Consider the following 18,259-nt stretch of genomic DNA (forward strand, 5'->3'; position numbering starts at 1 on the left):
ACACATTTTATTCAATTACTCTAGAACCGCAGTTTGATTCGAATAAAACTCAATAACAAGCTGTGGGATCAAGAGACCTTTCATTTGAATCTAAGTTTTTGAAAGTCAATCCAGCCATCTGCGAGAACGAATCGAGTGCACATTTATATAGTTATATACACACAGACATACATTTTGAGATATTGAAAATCGGCCTTCCGGACTTCGGTTCAAAATAGAGATGGTTGGGTTCGGGTACAGGGAAAGTAATGTTTGTCGGGCTCGGGTGTTGATTTTTTCATTTTCATCGGATACTGGTTAAAAAATTTGGTCGGGTTTCGGGTTTTTTTCGGGTTCGAGTCGGGTTTGAGTTTGGAAGGGAAATTAATCTCGGGTTCGGGATGGGTATGGGTAAATGTTTTTTTATTTTCGATCGGGTACGAGTCGTGTTCGGATTTGAAAAAATGCTTACCCGACCATCTCTAGTTCAAAAGTCGGTTATCACTTTTTGCAAATATCGGGCAACTAGCTATAGAGTATTATGTGAAATCTCCTCACAAATTGTGTTTGTGTGAACCGATTTTCACAAACATAGATTCAAACGAAAGGTCTTGTGGTCCCATGCAAAATTCCTGAATATTATTTGGATGCGACTTCCGGTTCCGGAATTATGGGGTAAAATGTGCAAAAATTGAGAAAATAAGTGCACTAACTTTTCTCAGAGGTGGCTGAACCGATTTTCACAAACTTGGGTTCAAATGAAAGGTCTTGTAGTCCCATACAAAATTCCTGAATATTGTTTGGATTCGACTTCCGGTTCCGGAGTTATGGGGTAAAATGTGAAAAAAAAAATGAAAATATGTTTTCTAGCTTTTCTCATAGATGGCGCGACCGATTTTCATAAACTTAGGTTCAAATGAAAGGTCCTGTGGTCCCATACGTAATTCCGGAATTTCATCTGGATCCGACTTCCGGTTCCGGAAATATAGGGTAAAGTGTGTTAAAAATTGTATACCATCACTGAAAAGGGCGAAGAACCGTAAAAAGTTTTCTAAATCGACCTCAAATCTTTTCTAAATAATAGTTTTTATCAGTAGACGGTCAAGCAAACCGATTTTGGTTATTATTTCTAGAAATCGAAGAAAATTATTCTGTAGAATACCACAGTATTATATATGATAGTATGATTTATATGAGAAAGGCATCATTACACCACTAGGTGGATTAAAACAGGTTTTTACAGTATTTTTATTAGAAAATTCGACTAATTTTGGGCAAATCACTAATACAACACATTTTTGAGGGGTTTGTCATTTTCGACTATAACAATTTGAAACAAAAAAAAATGGTAAAATAAGTTTGGATCTTTCCCGACAGAGAGTATGCAAAGTGGCTTTTTGTAACAAAGTCTACATGTCCAGAAAGTTTCATTAAAATTTGAGAGGGTGCTGTGAACATTTATTCGAGTTGGCGCGAAACTCATCAAATGTGGAAAGTATTTTATATGCATAGAAAAAGATACCTATATTGCATATCTAAGCAGCATATTCAGAATCTGTGCGCCTAAGCCTTATTTTCTTGATTTGTATACTGAAATTTCAAATGAGAATGTATCTTTGATGATGATAGAATTTAGGGCATTTGACTACTAGAACTTTGAAATTATGTTTCATATTTTAACGTTTTTGTTACCAACTTTTCATTAACATTAAGGACAAAATTTTGATTATCATACAACTTGCTGAATAGCCTCAATTGAACCTATCATTTGGCATTGCTTTCGATATTAGAAGCGACGTCTCACAATCAGAATCCTGCTGTCATTGTTTATAATTAACAGAATCGAGAAGATTGCTTTGAATGCTGCATTTTTCAATTAACACCCAATGCGAAATCTACCACATCAATTCGAGAACGCTTTCAAATCTGTAAGTCTCGACTATCAATGATAATCTGATTAAAAAGCTTCATAAAAATCACCTTCGTTATATTTCAACAACATTGTTTTAGTGCATCAATTGGAGTTAAACGTCAGTGCCAACGCTCGAATCGTTTTTCTCGTATGATGAGCTCACATTTTGTCCATTAATTTGTGCAAGGAAAATTTTATGACCCACTTCGTGCGGTGCCTGCTATCGTCGAGCCTGTCTGAACGGCTAGCCAACTCGGTCTGAGCTCTCCGCTTTCTTCTGCTACGTGGTCGTCACCGAAGCTGTCATAATTGGTCGTCTGGTGTCATCGTAACTCGCCTACTTGGAACAGAATTAGCACTGATAACACAACCTAACCAAACAATTCCTGGAAGACATCGGCGACGCCACAAGAGTACCCTTTTAATAGCCTTCGTAAATTCCATCAAACTCTCCGATCTGTGAATTTTGTACATGAGTCGCATGCAGCTCGTATTACTCGTGCTGGTTTGGTTGTCCCGGCACAAACATTCGGTAAGACGCCAGACGAGCCAAAGTTATGGGATGGAAAGTTCATTCCATTTCTGGTCAGTGAAGGATGAGCACGTCTAATTTAACGATAATTATTCAAATTAGGAAAAGAATGCACCCGGTCGACTGGAGGTTTTATGAATTTATTAGATTTATTCTACATGATCGAACAATTACTCTGGAGCTAAAAAATGCATTATGTTAACCATGATAAATTTTAGGTATAGGGAGCTGATTGGATAAATCAATCATTTGATCGATTGAAGTTGATTGAAATTAAGGTTAAACCCTATGCGGGTCATTTATAGAGTATCCCTAACCCGGAACGCCAGTAATGTTAGCTTCTGGTATAGCACCAGCATGACAATAAAATAACTGATGCTCAGATGTTCGGTGAAAGGGTCGAAATCGTCACAGTAGGTTAACAGTTTGGCTAATCTTATTCGAATCAGTCATTTAATTCAATATAACTTAACTACTGAGCCTATTAGAGGTGCTGCCTTTTCGAAACTACAGTCTTTTTTGATAACAACTCTTTGTTTTAATTATTTATCTCAAAACTTATCGAGCATCCGTAGAAAAGTATAATAGTCGTTTGCTATTTAGTAACTAACTAATTTATCATTTGGATATGGACAATCGTTTGGTACAGAACATGAGGAGGTTTTATGCCTGTTGGAGGCAGATATCAAGTGAGTTTCATCTCCAGCGGGCTTTTTTGAGGTCCACATAAAACAAAATGAAAAAATAAAATGTATCATTGGGAGGATCGAAAATGTTGTTGTTCACTCACAGATGTTCAAATCGCGGTAGGTGACTTTTTCAGTAATAATATTGTTTAATGTACTGCTGCCAACAAATGTTTATTTGTGCTGATATATCAGTAGAATGAAAATGTTTAGTTGTTCAGCTGTTCAAAACTCGTTAAAAGGTTAAACAATTCACAACCGAAATTTAGTGCGTATATCTTATGAAAGCGAAGCGATTTATTCATTTAAAGCTTTAGCAAGGGAAAGCTTTATTGTCCTTCTCCAGCAGACATAAAACCTTTTCATATTTTGTACCAAGAGATTACATTTGTCCAAATGATACAAAGCAACAGATTATCGTAATCTAAACTTCTATGAAAGGTAAAGCAAAGTCTTGGCATTACATTCCTTTTGGGGAATTTCACCTTTCTATTTCAACAGACTTCGCAGCCGATTCTTAGCGTACAGAATCATTGCCTGGCTAGTGCTATGGATCCTACTGACACTAAGAATCCTTCCGGATCGGGGCTCGAACATACGACAACTGGCTTGTAAGACCAGCGTCCTATACATTGAACCGCCAACCCAGCTGCAAGATAAAATATCTAAAAATATGATATTTTATAGTGTCGCGAGACAAACGAAAATTGCAAAAGTTAGAATGATAGATACAGAAATGGTTTGTTTAGATCCGCAGTTGGGTCTAGTATGCGGAAGACTGAGGAATGGATTCAATCGTAAGTTACGTCGATGGATGCACAAGTTTTGCTGTTGACGAAGATCTAAGTAATTTATTCGGGATTGCATAAAATTGAACAGTTTCAATTCACAGCTTATCGATTTGATAATATTGTGCCCAAACAGCTAAAGTATACCCCAATATTAAGCAGGACTAGAGCGCAATTTAGCGATTTTAGACAGTGTATGTTGTAGATGTTTTATTAAATGCGTTTGTAGTTTATACAAATGGTCGGGGAAAAGGAAGAAACATATTTCTGAGACTCTTATTTTCGAAACTATTGGTAACACATATTTTCATATTTTGACAAATCAGAGATTCAAATTTCTGTGAAGAAATCACAAAAATATATGTGAAACAATAAAACAAATGTTAACATTTGAACGTGTGGTATATCATACAGTGGGATAATACAGTAGTATTTTTTTCCATAGGAAACCGTTAGCCGATATAAGAATCTGAATTCTGATTAGATGAAGTCTTGAAAAAGTTTCTTGTCATCAGAAAATCAATTCAATTTTGTTATATCTTCGAATGGTGGAATTATGAAGGACATGAGCGCAAAAAATTGTCAAAAATTTAGGATTTGATGAAGCTTCGAAAAGGAAGTATACATCCATAACTAATTAAACGTTAGAAACATATCAGATGGGTTTGCGAGACTAACATCACCGTTGCTTTTAATGAACACTCACCAAATCTAAGTGATTCTTGCTATGAATGTATAGTTCTATTAAAGTTGCAACGGTCATTTAGGGGTTAGCCAAATTTTGTGCTAAGGCACATAACCGTTTTTATTATTTTTTATATGTGCCATAGCACAAAATTTGATCAACCCCCTAATGACCAAACCTGTATCGACCAGAAAAAAATCGAAAACACGTTTTCGTTCGGCACGTCAGTGTCTTTACACTCCCATGCAAAACACAAGAGTGTTCTGCAAACAGCAGAAACTTTAAGTCTTCAAATTGAAACTAACGAAAACGCATTCAGTAGTAGACGAAACGTAAAAAATGTTGCAACGTTGTGCAGTGTTCATAATAATTTCATTACATTTCTGTTATTGTAGGTAAATTTTATATATTCATGAGCTGCTTGGTTTTGGGATTTCACACTGTAATTACGCATAACTTTTGGTATAATTGTGCGACAGTTCGTGACAATTAAACAGCTTTCGATTCAACAGTCAAGGAACATCGTAATATTATCGCTTCGAAACATCTGCATAATGATCTGAGTTGATTACCTCAACAGAATTAGTTAGCCAATACAAAGTACTGGTGCATAACTAAGTTTGTTTGTTTTTCTGTGTATAGCTAAGTAATAATTTACTCTATACATAGATGCCACTGTATTATCATTTACGCCTGCGAAGTATTATAAGACGAACAATGACATTATGCCGTAGGTTATAACTTTGATTCAAAGATTGCTATGAGCGTGCTACACTGTTTCAGTGTGGCTACGACTTTTATGATTGGCTAAGATACACGGCAAAGAAGATACATTTTTTGTTGCAGTTGCTGTGTGCAATTCATGAAAGACGACACGAGATTATATTGGTTTTACACCTTCAGTACTTTATCGAAGCAGCACGGAACGCAAAAAACCACGACATGTACTGCTCTGAGCCAGCCAGGCGGTTCGGCAGTAGAGCCTCTTGTAAAGTGCTTCAGACAACTTCATCACTAGTGAACGATACCACTAGAAACGACCGCCATCGTATCCGACAGCGGCAATACCAAATAGTCAGGGAAAAAACTTTCATTTAATCATTCGACATGTGAGTTTCTAAACTGGGTAACACGAGACTGGTTTTGAATATGAACCTTGCAGCTAATCAGATCATTCTCCAGGATAAAAGGCGACACACATTATTTATTAATTTATTCCTTACGATATTGTTGTTTTTCGTACGTACTAATCGGCCATTTGTCATAATGTGCTTAGTAAACGAGTATATCATGTTATGGGTTTCGTTTCCTTTACAAACCATATCTGAAAGATTGACTTTAAGCATATTCTCTCATAAAAATTCTTTTTTTGTTATTTCCTAAAATTATTATTCTAATTTATTGACTTGTTTCAAAAAATGTATCGACTTTCGTTGAAAGGGACAAGTTTCACTGAATTACAGTCACAAAATGGTAATAAGATTGATTACTTAGACACATTTTAATGATTACTTGTGTAAATCTATTCGCTCGTATGACAAGAAAATCAAATGTCAGACTGAACCACTCATGAATGACATCTTGACCAGTGGTACGCTACGGGAAACGTTTATCCGCGAAAGCTACAACACCGTAAAATGCAGAGATATGTGGCATAACAATTTTTCCGATGACCACCCGAAAAACGCACGACTACTGGTGCAGTGGAGGCTTAATTATCAAATTCAATATTAAGGTCAATGAACTGTACATTCTCTGCCTGCTTTATCTCGTTTTCTTCTCTGGCTGTAGCTCCGCGCTTTCATTCGCGTCCGGGGCGGTGGTTCCTTGGCGCAGCTTGCTTCCACTGCCACTGCAATTCCAATACTTTGCTCGCTACAGCTAATGGCTACAACGTGCTGCTGCCGTTATCTATTCCCCTATCGAAAGTCACAACCATTTCTCTTGGCGGTCACCATCGTTGACCGTAATCATTTGTACTGTCATAATTAATCTTTCGATGGAAAACGTGCACTTACCCTTCTTCGGGTACGATTTTTTTTATTTCTCTGTTGAACCGCTGACTGCATTTTGGGTCCGTACTTGATTACTTGCCAGTACAGTAATGGGTATTTAGGGAAAGCAAATCTCGGTATTTTTTTCGAATGACAGCACAGAGCAAGATGATGTAATTTTTTAATGTACTTTGGTTCTATCTTTTATATGGTACGAATGCCGTTGCACATTGATTACAATAAATAGTAAATTTATCGCAACCCCGACCTCATGACAGTCTGACAGCAGTAAGACCCTATCTTGCCGCCCGTACCATGTCATCTGCTTTAATGCTTTTCAGTTGCAGGCCTGCAATTGCATCGTCGGTTGGTGTGTTGAAATGAGTACATAACGCGAATCCGCGCTCGGGCGGACGGTCATTGATCGCGCATACGACGTTGGCTCCGTTTGGTTGGATAACCACTTTGCACTACACAATGGATTGCTTCAAGTGGGCTTTGCGGTTGATGCCGGCAACGTAGTTGGCTTCGGTGGGTTTTGCTTAGACTGCTGGTTCGTTTGGTGAAGACGGAACCGAGGCAAAATCGTAGGTCTGGATTAAAATTAATGAGTTATGATGGAAGGGCTAATTTTCTCGATTGCATCGTAAGTAATCCGTAGGTGGCCCAGGAAAGGCTGCTGCTTCAAGCTTTTCCGCGCAGATGTTATGTTGGCAATGGATTATTTTTCATGGCGAAACTTCCACCAGTGCGGTGTGCGGACACAGTGTGACGAATTCTCCATGCAGAGTGTGTGAGGACCGGTCAACGAACATTCCATAGTGTCAACTGACAGGGTCGTTGAACTGAGAGCTGTTGTAAATGATGTAATGCGCCATGCCAACTCTTGAGTGCTAACTCTTGGGCTGATGCACGTCCACATGATATATGGATTGACAAGGATGGCATGACAATCGTAGATAAATTAGTGACATTCGTACTAGAGCGGTATTATTTTGAATATATGCTCAAATATAAATTGTTTGCAGTGTATTCCTTCATATCAGTGAGTTTGACGTGTCTAAGTATACCAATTCGAAAAATTTAACTACATTGATATTTTTAACCTTTACGACTGTAAAATTGCGGTAAAACCGGAATCAACTTTCATTTTTGTTCCTAAGAGGCAAGTGTTATTAAAAGCTCTGTATCTCTACATTATGCCATTGTGAAAGCAAAATGAAACTAGAATAAAGTATCCGTAGATTCATTCTACTATTCGAATTGATGCATCAATTATATCTAGAGCTGATTTTTACCTTATGATCAAAAAAGAACCGGAATTTTCATTTTAAAATTCCCGCGCTTGTCCAATCGGTAAACTTTTATTCTCTCAACGTTGGCAACACTTTTATACACATTCTGTCACATTTTGACGCATATCGTACGATTAGTTTTTGTTTGGCGTCTATATAAAGAAGTTGAAAAATTTTCGTGTGGCGATTTTTATAATGGATGAAAATTTAGAACAACGTGCGTGCATCAAATTTTGTTTTGCAAATGGATTTAAGTGTTCCGAAACGTTGAAAATGTTAGAAAAGGCTTTCGGTGGATCGTGTCTAGGAAAAACACAGGCATACGAGTGGTATAAACGCTTCAAAGGTGGTCGTACAAGCTTGGATCATGATGAGATCCCTTGCCGCCCAACATATGTTACTGAAGAAAACATTGAATCGGCGAAGCAAATCGTGTTGCAAAATCGTTCTGTACCGATTAGAGAGATTGCTGTGTTGTTGGGCATCTCTTATGGATCACCCGAACACATTTTAACTGATGTTTTGGGTTTGAAACGCGTCGCATCTCGGCTGGTGCCAAAAAAGCTGAATTTCATTCAAAAACAGCATCGTGTTGATGTGGCAAAGAGATGATTTCCAACGCAGATAGTGACCCCACATTCATCGAATGCATCATAACTGGTGATGAGGTGTGGATCTATGAATATGACGTCGAAACCGCACAACAATCGACCGAATGGCGCTTCGAAGGCGAGCCGTTGTTCTAAACTTTCATCCATTATAAAAATCGCCACACTAAAAATTTTCAACTTCTTTATATAGACGCCAAACAAAAACTAATCGTACGATATGCGTCAACATTTGACAGAATGTGTATAAAAGTGTTGCCAACGTTGAGAGAATAAAAGTTTACCGATTGGACAAGCGCGGGAATTTTAAAATGAAAATTCCGGTTCTTTTTTTATCATAAGGTATATCAGGTTTGCTCAAAATCCCGTTGCTAAGTTCGAACCCAACACAGTTTCGTGAAAAGTGTTCGTTTTATAAAATTACCCTGGGTCAGTTTCAGTTTTCTCAACTAATAGTACTGTTGTTGTACCGTTTAATTCTACTATGTCACGTAATTACACTCTCAAAAATTCACTATTTTCACAAAAGTGTATCAAACGTTAAAATTACAGAAATGTATTGTATATGGAATACGTATCTGTATTATAATGTTTGATACACTTTTGTGAAAATACTGACTTTGTGAGAGTGTAATGACGTGACATAGTAGAATTAAACGGTACAACAACAGTACTATTAGTGACAATATTCTACTAAAAGCTCAAACGGAAATCTAGTGAGTTTTTTCAAGTGAAAACGACAGAATATTATGGTATATGTTGCATAACCCAAAAATGATAGACTATATTAGAAAAATTACCACTATATTAGAAAAATAATCACACATCACAGAGAAAAGACATCCAAGCTAGTACAAAGTTTTTCAAACGCATACAATTGAAAACCTAAAATCACCGTTGCGTACGACTTTGCACGCATTATTTACCATTGTATGGAAGCTAGAACGCAAGAGCCCATAAGCAACTGCTGGACTGCTCGCAGCGCCTCTACAGGAGAATTGCTACTTGGTGATTGTTTTTTTTAAACAACCGTTAAATTATTTACACACATTGAAATCTCTACTTGGATGTCTGTTATCTGTGCCTATTTCAAGTCGGACATTTTCGAAAATCTCAGAGAATAAATAGACATATGTGTAACTATGATTTTTTCTCAAAATTTGTTTAGTCAACCATTTTTCCGAGGCTAAAAACCCGCACCTTCACATTCGTTGAAGTTTACTCTCAAGTGAGCAATTTGTACTCACTTTTGCTTATTTAGTTCAAATGTCAAGAAGTGAATTATATTGATTTAGAAAACTGAGTAACTTCTATTCTGTTTCTAAATTGACAACGAATTTTGCTCACCGTGCTTTGAAAACGTTGTGTGAGGAAATTGTGGAAAACTTGATCGTAGAATTACCGGTTGTCGACGAAGGTAAGTTTGAAGTTGTTCTGTTCTGTCAAAAATATGTTTGAAGTTGTTCGACGAAAATTGTAAATATGTTTTATCATGTTGTCTGTTGATAACTAAATAATTTATTAAATATAGATTTAAGTTGATTAAGTTCATTCAAACTATTTTTTCCTTTTCTAGAAATGAGTAAATGTTACTCAGAATTTGACAATTTGAATTCTTTACTCGAATGTGACTAAATCTAACTTTACTCACTATTTAGAATATCCGCTTTTAGCGAAAGTGAGTGAAATTGTACTCACTTTAGAGTAACATAGAACGAGCGCGTAGGGCTTAACGCTTCCCATCAAAGTATGCGCAATATTTCAAACACACCTCCACTCTTTATTCGATTTTTGTCGTTTTTGAAGACCTTGTTTATCGGAGTTTTCCCTTCATAATATTTGACACTCTGATGGATTTGTCTTCTTCGGCAAAACATATACATCGTCGGCTTCATATCACTATCACCGGTGTCACGTAATGCACGATGCCGAACCCGGCCAAAACAGAGTGGGACTGGAGGGAGAATATAGTAGGTACTTGTGGAGGCATTCTTCGTTATGTATTTGGTCGTAAACGGCGCCGGTCTTTATGTACAGCTTGCTGAATTTATCGCATCCACAGATTGCCGACCACATCAAGTACATCTTAGTTAATATGAAAATAGTGACAATATTCTACTAGCACTAACACGGACCTTTTTTCTTTCGGAACATCCCGGTGGGAATTGACCACCGTATTCCGTTTAATGGTTCGATCTGGCACCTTACATTAAAGACATGAAGTCCAACTCGTTTCATTGTCTGCCGGACGAACCAGATGGAAGGAAGAATTTACCTGCTTGACCACGCCCTAAGTCAAAAGGTTCGGATTGCGTAATTCAAATAATCCGAAGATTCATGGAGTAGCATTTCTTCGCTTTTCTTCCACTGCCGCTAGGTTGTCTGAGTCTCGAATAAAGAATTGTTCCACACGGAACATGATCGAATTGTCGATTCCCAACTTTTTCGCTGTGGCCTGAATTTTCCACGACCGGGTCCATTTCTGGTCGAAGCACTTCTTGCTTTAATGCCTTATCGATAACCACTTTACAGATTGTCACAAAATTTTGCACTTGTAAACATTACACTCTAAATTCAATCAATTTACACCTATTTGAATAAAATGTTATGCTTAGAAAAAGTGTTGTAGCAAAATTTCTACCTGCTTTCGAGAAAAATGCGTTTAAGTTTTTTGTCTATAAAATCGAAGGAAACAATTTATTACTCTAGGTTTAACATTTCCAAAAAATCATATTTTCTCTTTTGTATTTTGTTATAATGAAACATTTCAAGAATAATTTGTCGAAAAATTTCGAATAATAATCGAAGCTTTTACTTCTTTGTAGTATGAGATAAGCAAAGATAAAGGCCCATAATTTTCTTGAAATGTTTTACTGTAAGAAAATACAAAGAAAAATATAGATGATTTTTCAAAAGTGTTAGGCCCTACCTGCCCCATAAATATGACGAAGTTACAGCTGAAACAATTTTCCAATCTTTGCAAAAATTTGATAAAAACTTGTCATTCAGAAACCAGAATGTAATTCTACAGATTGAAAGAAATAAATGACGATCTTTCTTCTAGAAGCAGCCGTTTCTCGGTACAGTTTTGAGCTAAAGTGTACATGACTAGCCTGGCGAAGAAAGTAGACTTTTTTACATTGTGGAATTGACATGTCAACCAAAATACAATGGATCAATGGGATCTAGTAGAATAGCACGGAAAGTGAACAAAGAGAAACTGTCATTTGCAATTTGAAACTTTACAAATAACGAAAATAACAGAATTTGTAGATCTCAAACTAAAAATATTTAATATACGAGGTGAATCAAGCCAACGAAAAGTAAAAGGTCAAACTATTGTACTGACTGATCCACATTTGATAATAACCTCATGTATCGGAAGACAATAAAATCGACTAGCTTAGCCTGCTTGAGGGCTATCGTGTAATGATTTACGACCCATCAACGAATGAACAATTCCGTGAAACCAGTTTCACACGGAGATATCCATCAACAGAAGAAGTCCGACTTCTATTGACATCTAAATCTAATGACAAAACGACAGGTTCTACTTTTTATGTACTGAACCATTGAAGGTCACTTCTCAACGAAATAACGAGAATGTTTTGCGATGTTCGTATGTTCAGCTCTGTCTGATTTGAGATGAGAGTATGCTGTGATATCGTTAGATTTCAAGATAATTCTAAGGATATAGTTCAGTGCCTTGACACATGAAGCGATTTTAGATTTGGATTAATTTATCTGAAGTCATCGTTGGCATCGCTTTTGAATCCTGATTCGTTTTTCTTAATTTTATAGACAATCAGATCGATTTGATTGAGCCGATCCAAGAATTTTTTTGACAATTTCAATAACCTTGAAATCATTTTCAAGAATTTGTTTTTCTCGAGGAGAGTTCGTAAATCTGCTAGAATCTGAAAAAAAAAACATAAAGCTGCTCCATACTCTCTACTCGTGCGCTGGAAACACACAAAAATGCGTTAGCAATTGTTTCTTTATTGTTTTTCTCTTGCTTTGTCACGCTCTGATAATCACGTCGACGTATGCCGAAGCTTACGTGATATGGCGTTGATGGCTACTGTGGCCACAGTTTAGACGCACCGTGTAACTGACAGTTTTACTTTAACTTAGAGGAATGGATAAATTCCTATTTGATCTCTCAATAGTTTGGAAGAGCAACGGAGAAATCATGAAATCGAATACAACTTGTGTTTGCTGTGTTAAGCGCTGCGTGTCTCGAACTGAACATTGGAATGCCAAGGTAAAAGTTGGAATTGATCAGGACCGATTTTTCACAATAAATACATTTATTATGGCATTTCAAGTTGATGGAATGTGGTTAGTGAATACAGATCAATTGAAAGTACATTTAAACGAAGGAATGTTTGAAACATCCAGAAGCAAATCAATAGTATTTTTAAGAAGTTTAAAATAAAATATAGACACCATTATTTCAAAACTGTTTGAATTTCAATATACATTTAAATGTGACTGCCTGTATAGATTCTAATCACAATAAATATACAGAATTTCAGCACATCTAAGCTAATGCAATGTGTCATGTCAAAAAATTGTATTCGAAAATAATAAAACGATAAATACTGATTATATTATCTATTATATTGTTATAATGTTAACGTACTTATATAATTTAAAATCGTAACAACAAAAAAATCGCCCATTTCGAGGACAACTTTTAAATGCTTTTATGCAACCGATTGAATCAAACTGTAGAATGAGAAATCGCGGGTGTCATCCTACGCTTATCTCGTTGATGTGTTGGTTGACTATCCTGTATGGTTCTTACCAACACATAGATGCGATGGATGAGAGGAAGTCTGCGTCAAATACATTTTGAAACACTTCTTGATTTATACGTGCGAGCTATTTTGCCGTGCGCTGTGTAGAGTGTGGAAATCAAGACAGGAAAACTGCATCAATCATGTGCAAAAGTCGCTCCTTGCTCGCCTGCCACATCATCGACATAATGCATTAGACAACGTTTGGTATAGATGTACCAGCTAGTGTTTCGCATATTCATATCGCTCGACACACTTGCAAAATTCACGAATAAATCTTCCAGTGTGTAAGTATTAGTATGTCTGGAACTGTGAAGATGATTGCTGATTGAATCTAAAGGACAGTATGGAAAAAACGGGCGGTCAGAGAGCGGTAGGGTCTTTGGAAGGGTGTCTGTGTGCAATATAAAAGAAGCACCCGCAAAGGTCGGGAGCAACGGGAACGTGGGGTGGTTTCATATGGAAAACGGATTCGAATAACCGAGACCGCAGATTGTCGACTTACAAATACTGTCTGCCGACTAACTACACGCATACAGATACAGGCCCGATATGCTTGCTCGTAGGACTCATTTTGGCGATATGCTGCTGTTACACCTTTTTCACCAGACTGACTACTGCCGCGATGTAGCGGTAGTCCTCGTCAAGACAAAGGAGTAGTGTTGCCAGATGTGTAAATGAAAGCAATAATTGAAAGGACATTCACTAAATAACGGTAATACAGAACCGGTAGAGTTTTACCAATTCGGAATATTTGTCCGAAATTCCAAAAGACCTTTCTGGAATTTTAATAGAACATGTACTATTTGCACACTCTACAAATACCAAGTTATAATTTGTTGATTTTTTGCGAAACACTAGTCTCTTGTTTCTAGTTTATTCTTTAGTTAGAACATAGCGAAAATTCCTAAACAACAAAAAATCTTTTGCTACTGAATTTAACATGTATATGTTGTTTTATTTATCTAACAACATCAACTATTTTATTCGAATGCTTATTTAGAATACAAGAATGAATATAACTTATCAAAATGACATAGTTTACTTTCAAATATTGGACGCACAATCATATCAGACACCATTAATTATTTTTATATGTGAATTTAATTTCGTCGTACATTAATCCCTGCAATCCCATCCACAGATCAAGATCGGGAATGTAATCACACTCACCTCGTACTTAAGCCCAGCCAGTCGCAGCCATGTCTCTACCTTGAGACAGTACGGTGACATGGATGGCAGCAGTGGGGTCCTGGTAAATTGGTACAGATACACGACATCTTTTTCGAAGTTTGCCTTGTGGACCGTTGGCTTTACTTCTTTCTCCTTTTTGGCCGGTGCAGCGGCTGCTTGGTCCGTGCCGGATGTGGCCGCGGCATCACCTGCACCTACTTCGGCAGCGTGATTTTCTGTGACGGCTTTCTCACCATCGGCAATCTTTTTATCGCCCTCTGCGCTGACCGTTACGGCGGCAGCACCATCTTCCTTTTTCTCCGCCCCGGCTGCTGGTTGTTCGGTTTTCTTCTCTTCCTCGGTTGTCAGAGGTTTGTTCTCGACTTCTGTTGCCATTTTCTTCTGGATTCTTTGTAGGGTTTCTGGTTAGAAATAATCTGGCAGAAAAAAATCACGCACACCACGCTATATAATATTCGCACTTTTGTTCACTATTTTTTTCACCTTCGGCCTGTTTTAAATAGCCGGAAATCACTTGAGGTTTTCAGGTCAGATTCGAAAATCCTTGCCAATCACTGTCGCTTTTCACACAGCACCTGTTTCACATAAAATTGTATCCAAATGCGAATATCCCTCGGTTACTCCTGACTTTTTTTTCTGATCGAAGCAATCCGCTTACCCCGTTCTGAAGGAAAAAATCCGGTTTTTCGGCAGGCTTGAATCGACTAATGAAAGCACTGATATAGGGACACAGATGAAAATCACAAACTCAATAATTACACGGTGCTGTACCGGGCCTCAATATGACAGGAGAATTTTCGATTTCACTGTCGAAATAAAGAAAAATCTGCGTTTTATTAAACTTTTCAATTAAAACACCGATAGAGACAGATTTTCAAACGGGGTACAAAAATGTAGCTCCACTCTGTTGACGCTAGGGCGGTTGGCTCTATACAAAACTAGGCGGCTGTGGCTGAACGAGCTGCTGCTTCTACTGCGTTGATTCGACTCACAAAGAGGAACATGACGCGAAAACGCAAAATACGTTCGTATACACCGACGATCCCTACGAAGCAATCGAGAGTTGGCGTCCTTTTACCAATACCAATGCCATCGAACTGAGCGAAGAGAGAATATGTATGCTTTGGCGCGTATGTACTCTCTTCTCTTCCAGAAAATCTCCAGCTACGAAGATATGAGTATTAAGCTTTGATAGTAAAGAAAAGTTCAAAACAGAATTGAAGCTTTTAGACATCCACATGCTGGTTAGTGTCATTTTGAACTGCTCACTTGAAATTATTGCACTTTCTGTTTTATGATTTTCAATTTTAAAATATTGCGCACTAGTTGCGACGGTGGAAATCGGTGTATGTTTAGCATTTTTGCAGTAAACTTGAGTTAAGGATAAAAAATAGAGAGAAATGATTGAAACTAATTTTCTTCCCAATCCAACCAGATTATAATAAGAAGAAAATATAATATTTTATCGAGCAATTATTGGGTAAGGAAAATAGACGGCAGTAGAGACACCAGAAAATCGTACATCATTCCCCAGCCGAAGAATCAAAGAGAGATTCGTTTGTTAGGAAAAAAGATTGATAAATAAATAACTGTATCTGAGAACTTGTATCGTCAATGTTCGTTTTACGTTTTTTTTATTCTACCTGTTATATTTTGTTGGGTAATGGAAAAAAGTTTCACATTGGGTGTGTTTGCTTGTTGCATATGTAGATAAAACTGTGTATTCTTTGATGATTTTTTAGAAGCTCCCATATAGGACTTAGACAAAAACAAATGACAGTTTAAAACAACCACTTAATTTTCGCAAACAATTCCGCAAAAGCAGCCAACCATCTGTAGTTTTGATTTTCAAATCACCTGACTTGGAAAATTGATTGCAAATTCATTGACGCTAATAATTAGTAACTTTGATATTGTAATTGTACCGGTTCATAGGTGAAGATATTTATTAACAATTATCCGCTCCATTTATCATTTGAAATAGGACAGGACTTGGTCAAAAATTTGTAATTTGAAAAGCGTAAATATTTTCGTTTTACTTCATATGTGAAAGAAAAAACATTTGGGATTAAACAGTTTATTTGAGATTATACGGTTTATTTGCAACTCACAGTCTTCTAAATAAGAAGTTAAGACACAATTTTTAGTGTGAGGAATGTGCCTGATTATGTTTATTGATTTTGTTAGTGTTTGGTTCTATGGTCGTTAGAAAAACTCACAAGTGTTCTCCCACTCAGTAATAACTATACGATTTCTCAGTTTCGTAAACAAGACTTTGAATCTTTGTTCGCCAGGATATGACGAAGGAATCGCAGTAACATTTTTGTAAATAATGTTTGATAAGCCAGAATAAAGCTTGGCAATGAACTGCTGAATCTAAAAATCCACAAAATCTCGATTAAACATAGACATAAACTTATTTTTTACTTGTTTTACTGATTGCTCAATCAACTTACCTTGTAATTGTTAATCTGGTTTGTTCAAATTTGTAAACAGATCCAAATAGTGATATCAAAATATAACTATAACCAAAGACATCATATTAACAAGATATCCAGCTCTCACATTTCCCGAACAAATAATTGGCAACATCCTTTTTTGCTAGCATGTCGCCCTCAGGTGAGTCCGCATCGAATCTCATACATAGAAGTAGAGGAGAGAAATGTCAAATTCGTACGCGCCAAAATAGCAGGGCTGCGCACCCATACAATTGACATGACATGTTGAATGAGACGCCGTGCGATGGCGTTGCTGAACTGAAGATTGAGATCGCACCAAGCTGACAGGGTCTGCTATAACTCACTCACGTTGTCGATCACTATATTAGGGATGTTAGTTTAAGCGTGCATTCGCTACATGAAATCAAAGACATCATATTAACAAAATATCCAGCTCTCACATTTCCCGAACAAATCATTGGCAACATCTTTTTTTGCGAGCATGGTGCCCTCAGGCGAGTCCGCATCGAATCTCGTACATAGAAGTAGTGGGGAGAAATGTCAAATTCGTGCGCGCCAAAACAGCAGCGCTGTGCACCCATACAATTGACATGATATGTTAAATGTGATGCCGTGCGATGGCGTTGCTGAACTGAAGATTGAGATCGCTCCAAGCGGACAGGGTCTGATGAAATGCAACATGCTTACCAGCGAGAAAAGTCCACTACAACCCTGTTACATGTTGTTGTGTACAACATTGAAAAATCTTGGGCTTGGAAGTTTTCCTAGATATTGAAGGTTCCTTCGTTAAAGTGTCTCTCAATTCAATTCTGGAAGCAGCATGTGGTCATGGCATGCCTTCAAGAATCACAAATTGGATACACGCAATGCTTAGCAATCGACTTCTTTGTTCATCGCTTCGACAAGCAGAGATTAGAAAGTCTGTAGGTGTCCTCAAGTTGGTGTACTATCCCCACTTTTATAGAGCATAGGCTGTGAACCATTTCGCGGTTAAATTTGTTACTTTGTGTCGAGTAGTTAATAATAACTAAAACTGCGGCCCATTTCAACGTTCAATGGACGGAAAGTTATTTGGGTTTATTTCCACTGGAAATAATTTCAACTAAAGAAATAATATTAGCATTTTTATCGCAAGATTTTTTTCAGTGTCGGAAAATAACCATTGATCTGTCAAAAATAACCATGCTCTCGAGCCACGACGTAAAATACACTGGTGGCGTGTTAAGACAGTTTTGGTTGTGTTGGTAATTTTCTCATGAAATTAAGTATGGCGCGCCAGGATTCAAGCATGTAAACATAAACAAACGACCATTTCAGATCGGGAT

General features: G+C 37.2%; 1 protein-coding gene across 2 annotated transcripts in view; it reads right to left on the bottom strand.

The window, feature by feature from the left end:
* LOC131439533 (failed axon connections) overlaps positions 1 to 15,466 on the bottom strand; it is an 89,888-nt gene extending 74,422 nt beyond the window's left edge. For both annotated transcript variants that reach the window (XM_058610661.1, XM_058610660.1), the window contains exon 1: positions 14,455 to 15,466. In XM_058610661.1, coding sequence (XP_058466644.1) covers positions 14,455 to 14,850 — 396 coding nt within the window. In that variant the 5' untranslated portion in view covers positions 14,851 to 15,466. The remainder of the gene's footprint in view (positions 1 to 14,454) is intronic.
* Positions 15,467 to 18,259: the final 2,793 nt, after the last annotated feature.

Source organism: Malaya genurostris, chromosome 3, assembly GCF_030247185.1.
Source record: "Malaya genurostris strain Urasoe2022 chromosome 3, Malgen_1.1, whole genome shotgun sequence".
Lineage (NCBI taxonomy): Eukaryota > Metazoa > Arthropoda > Insecta > Diptera > Culicidae > Malaya > Malaya genurostris.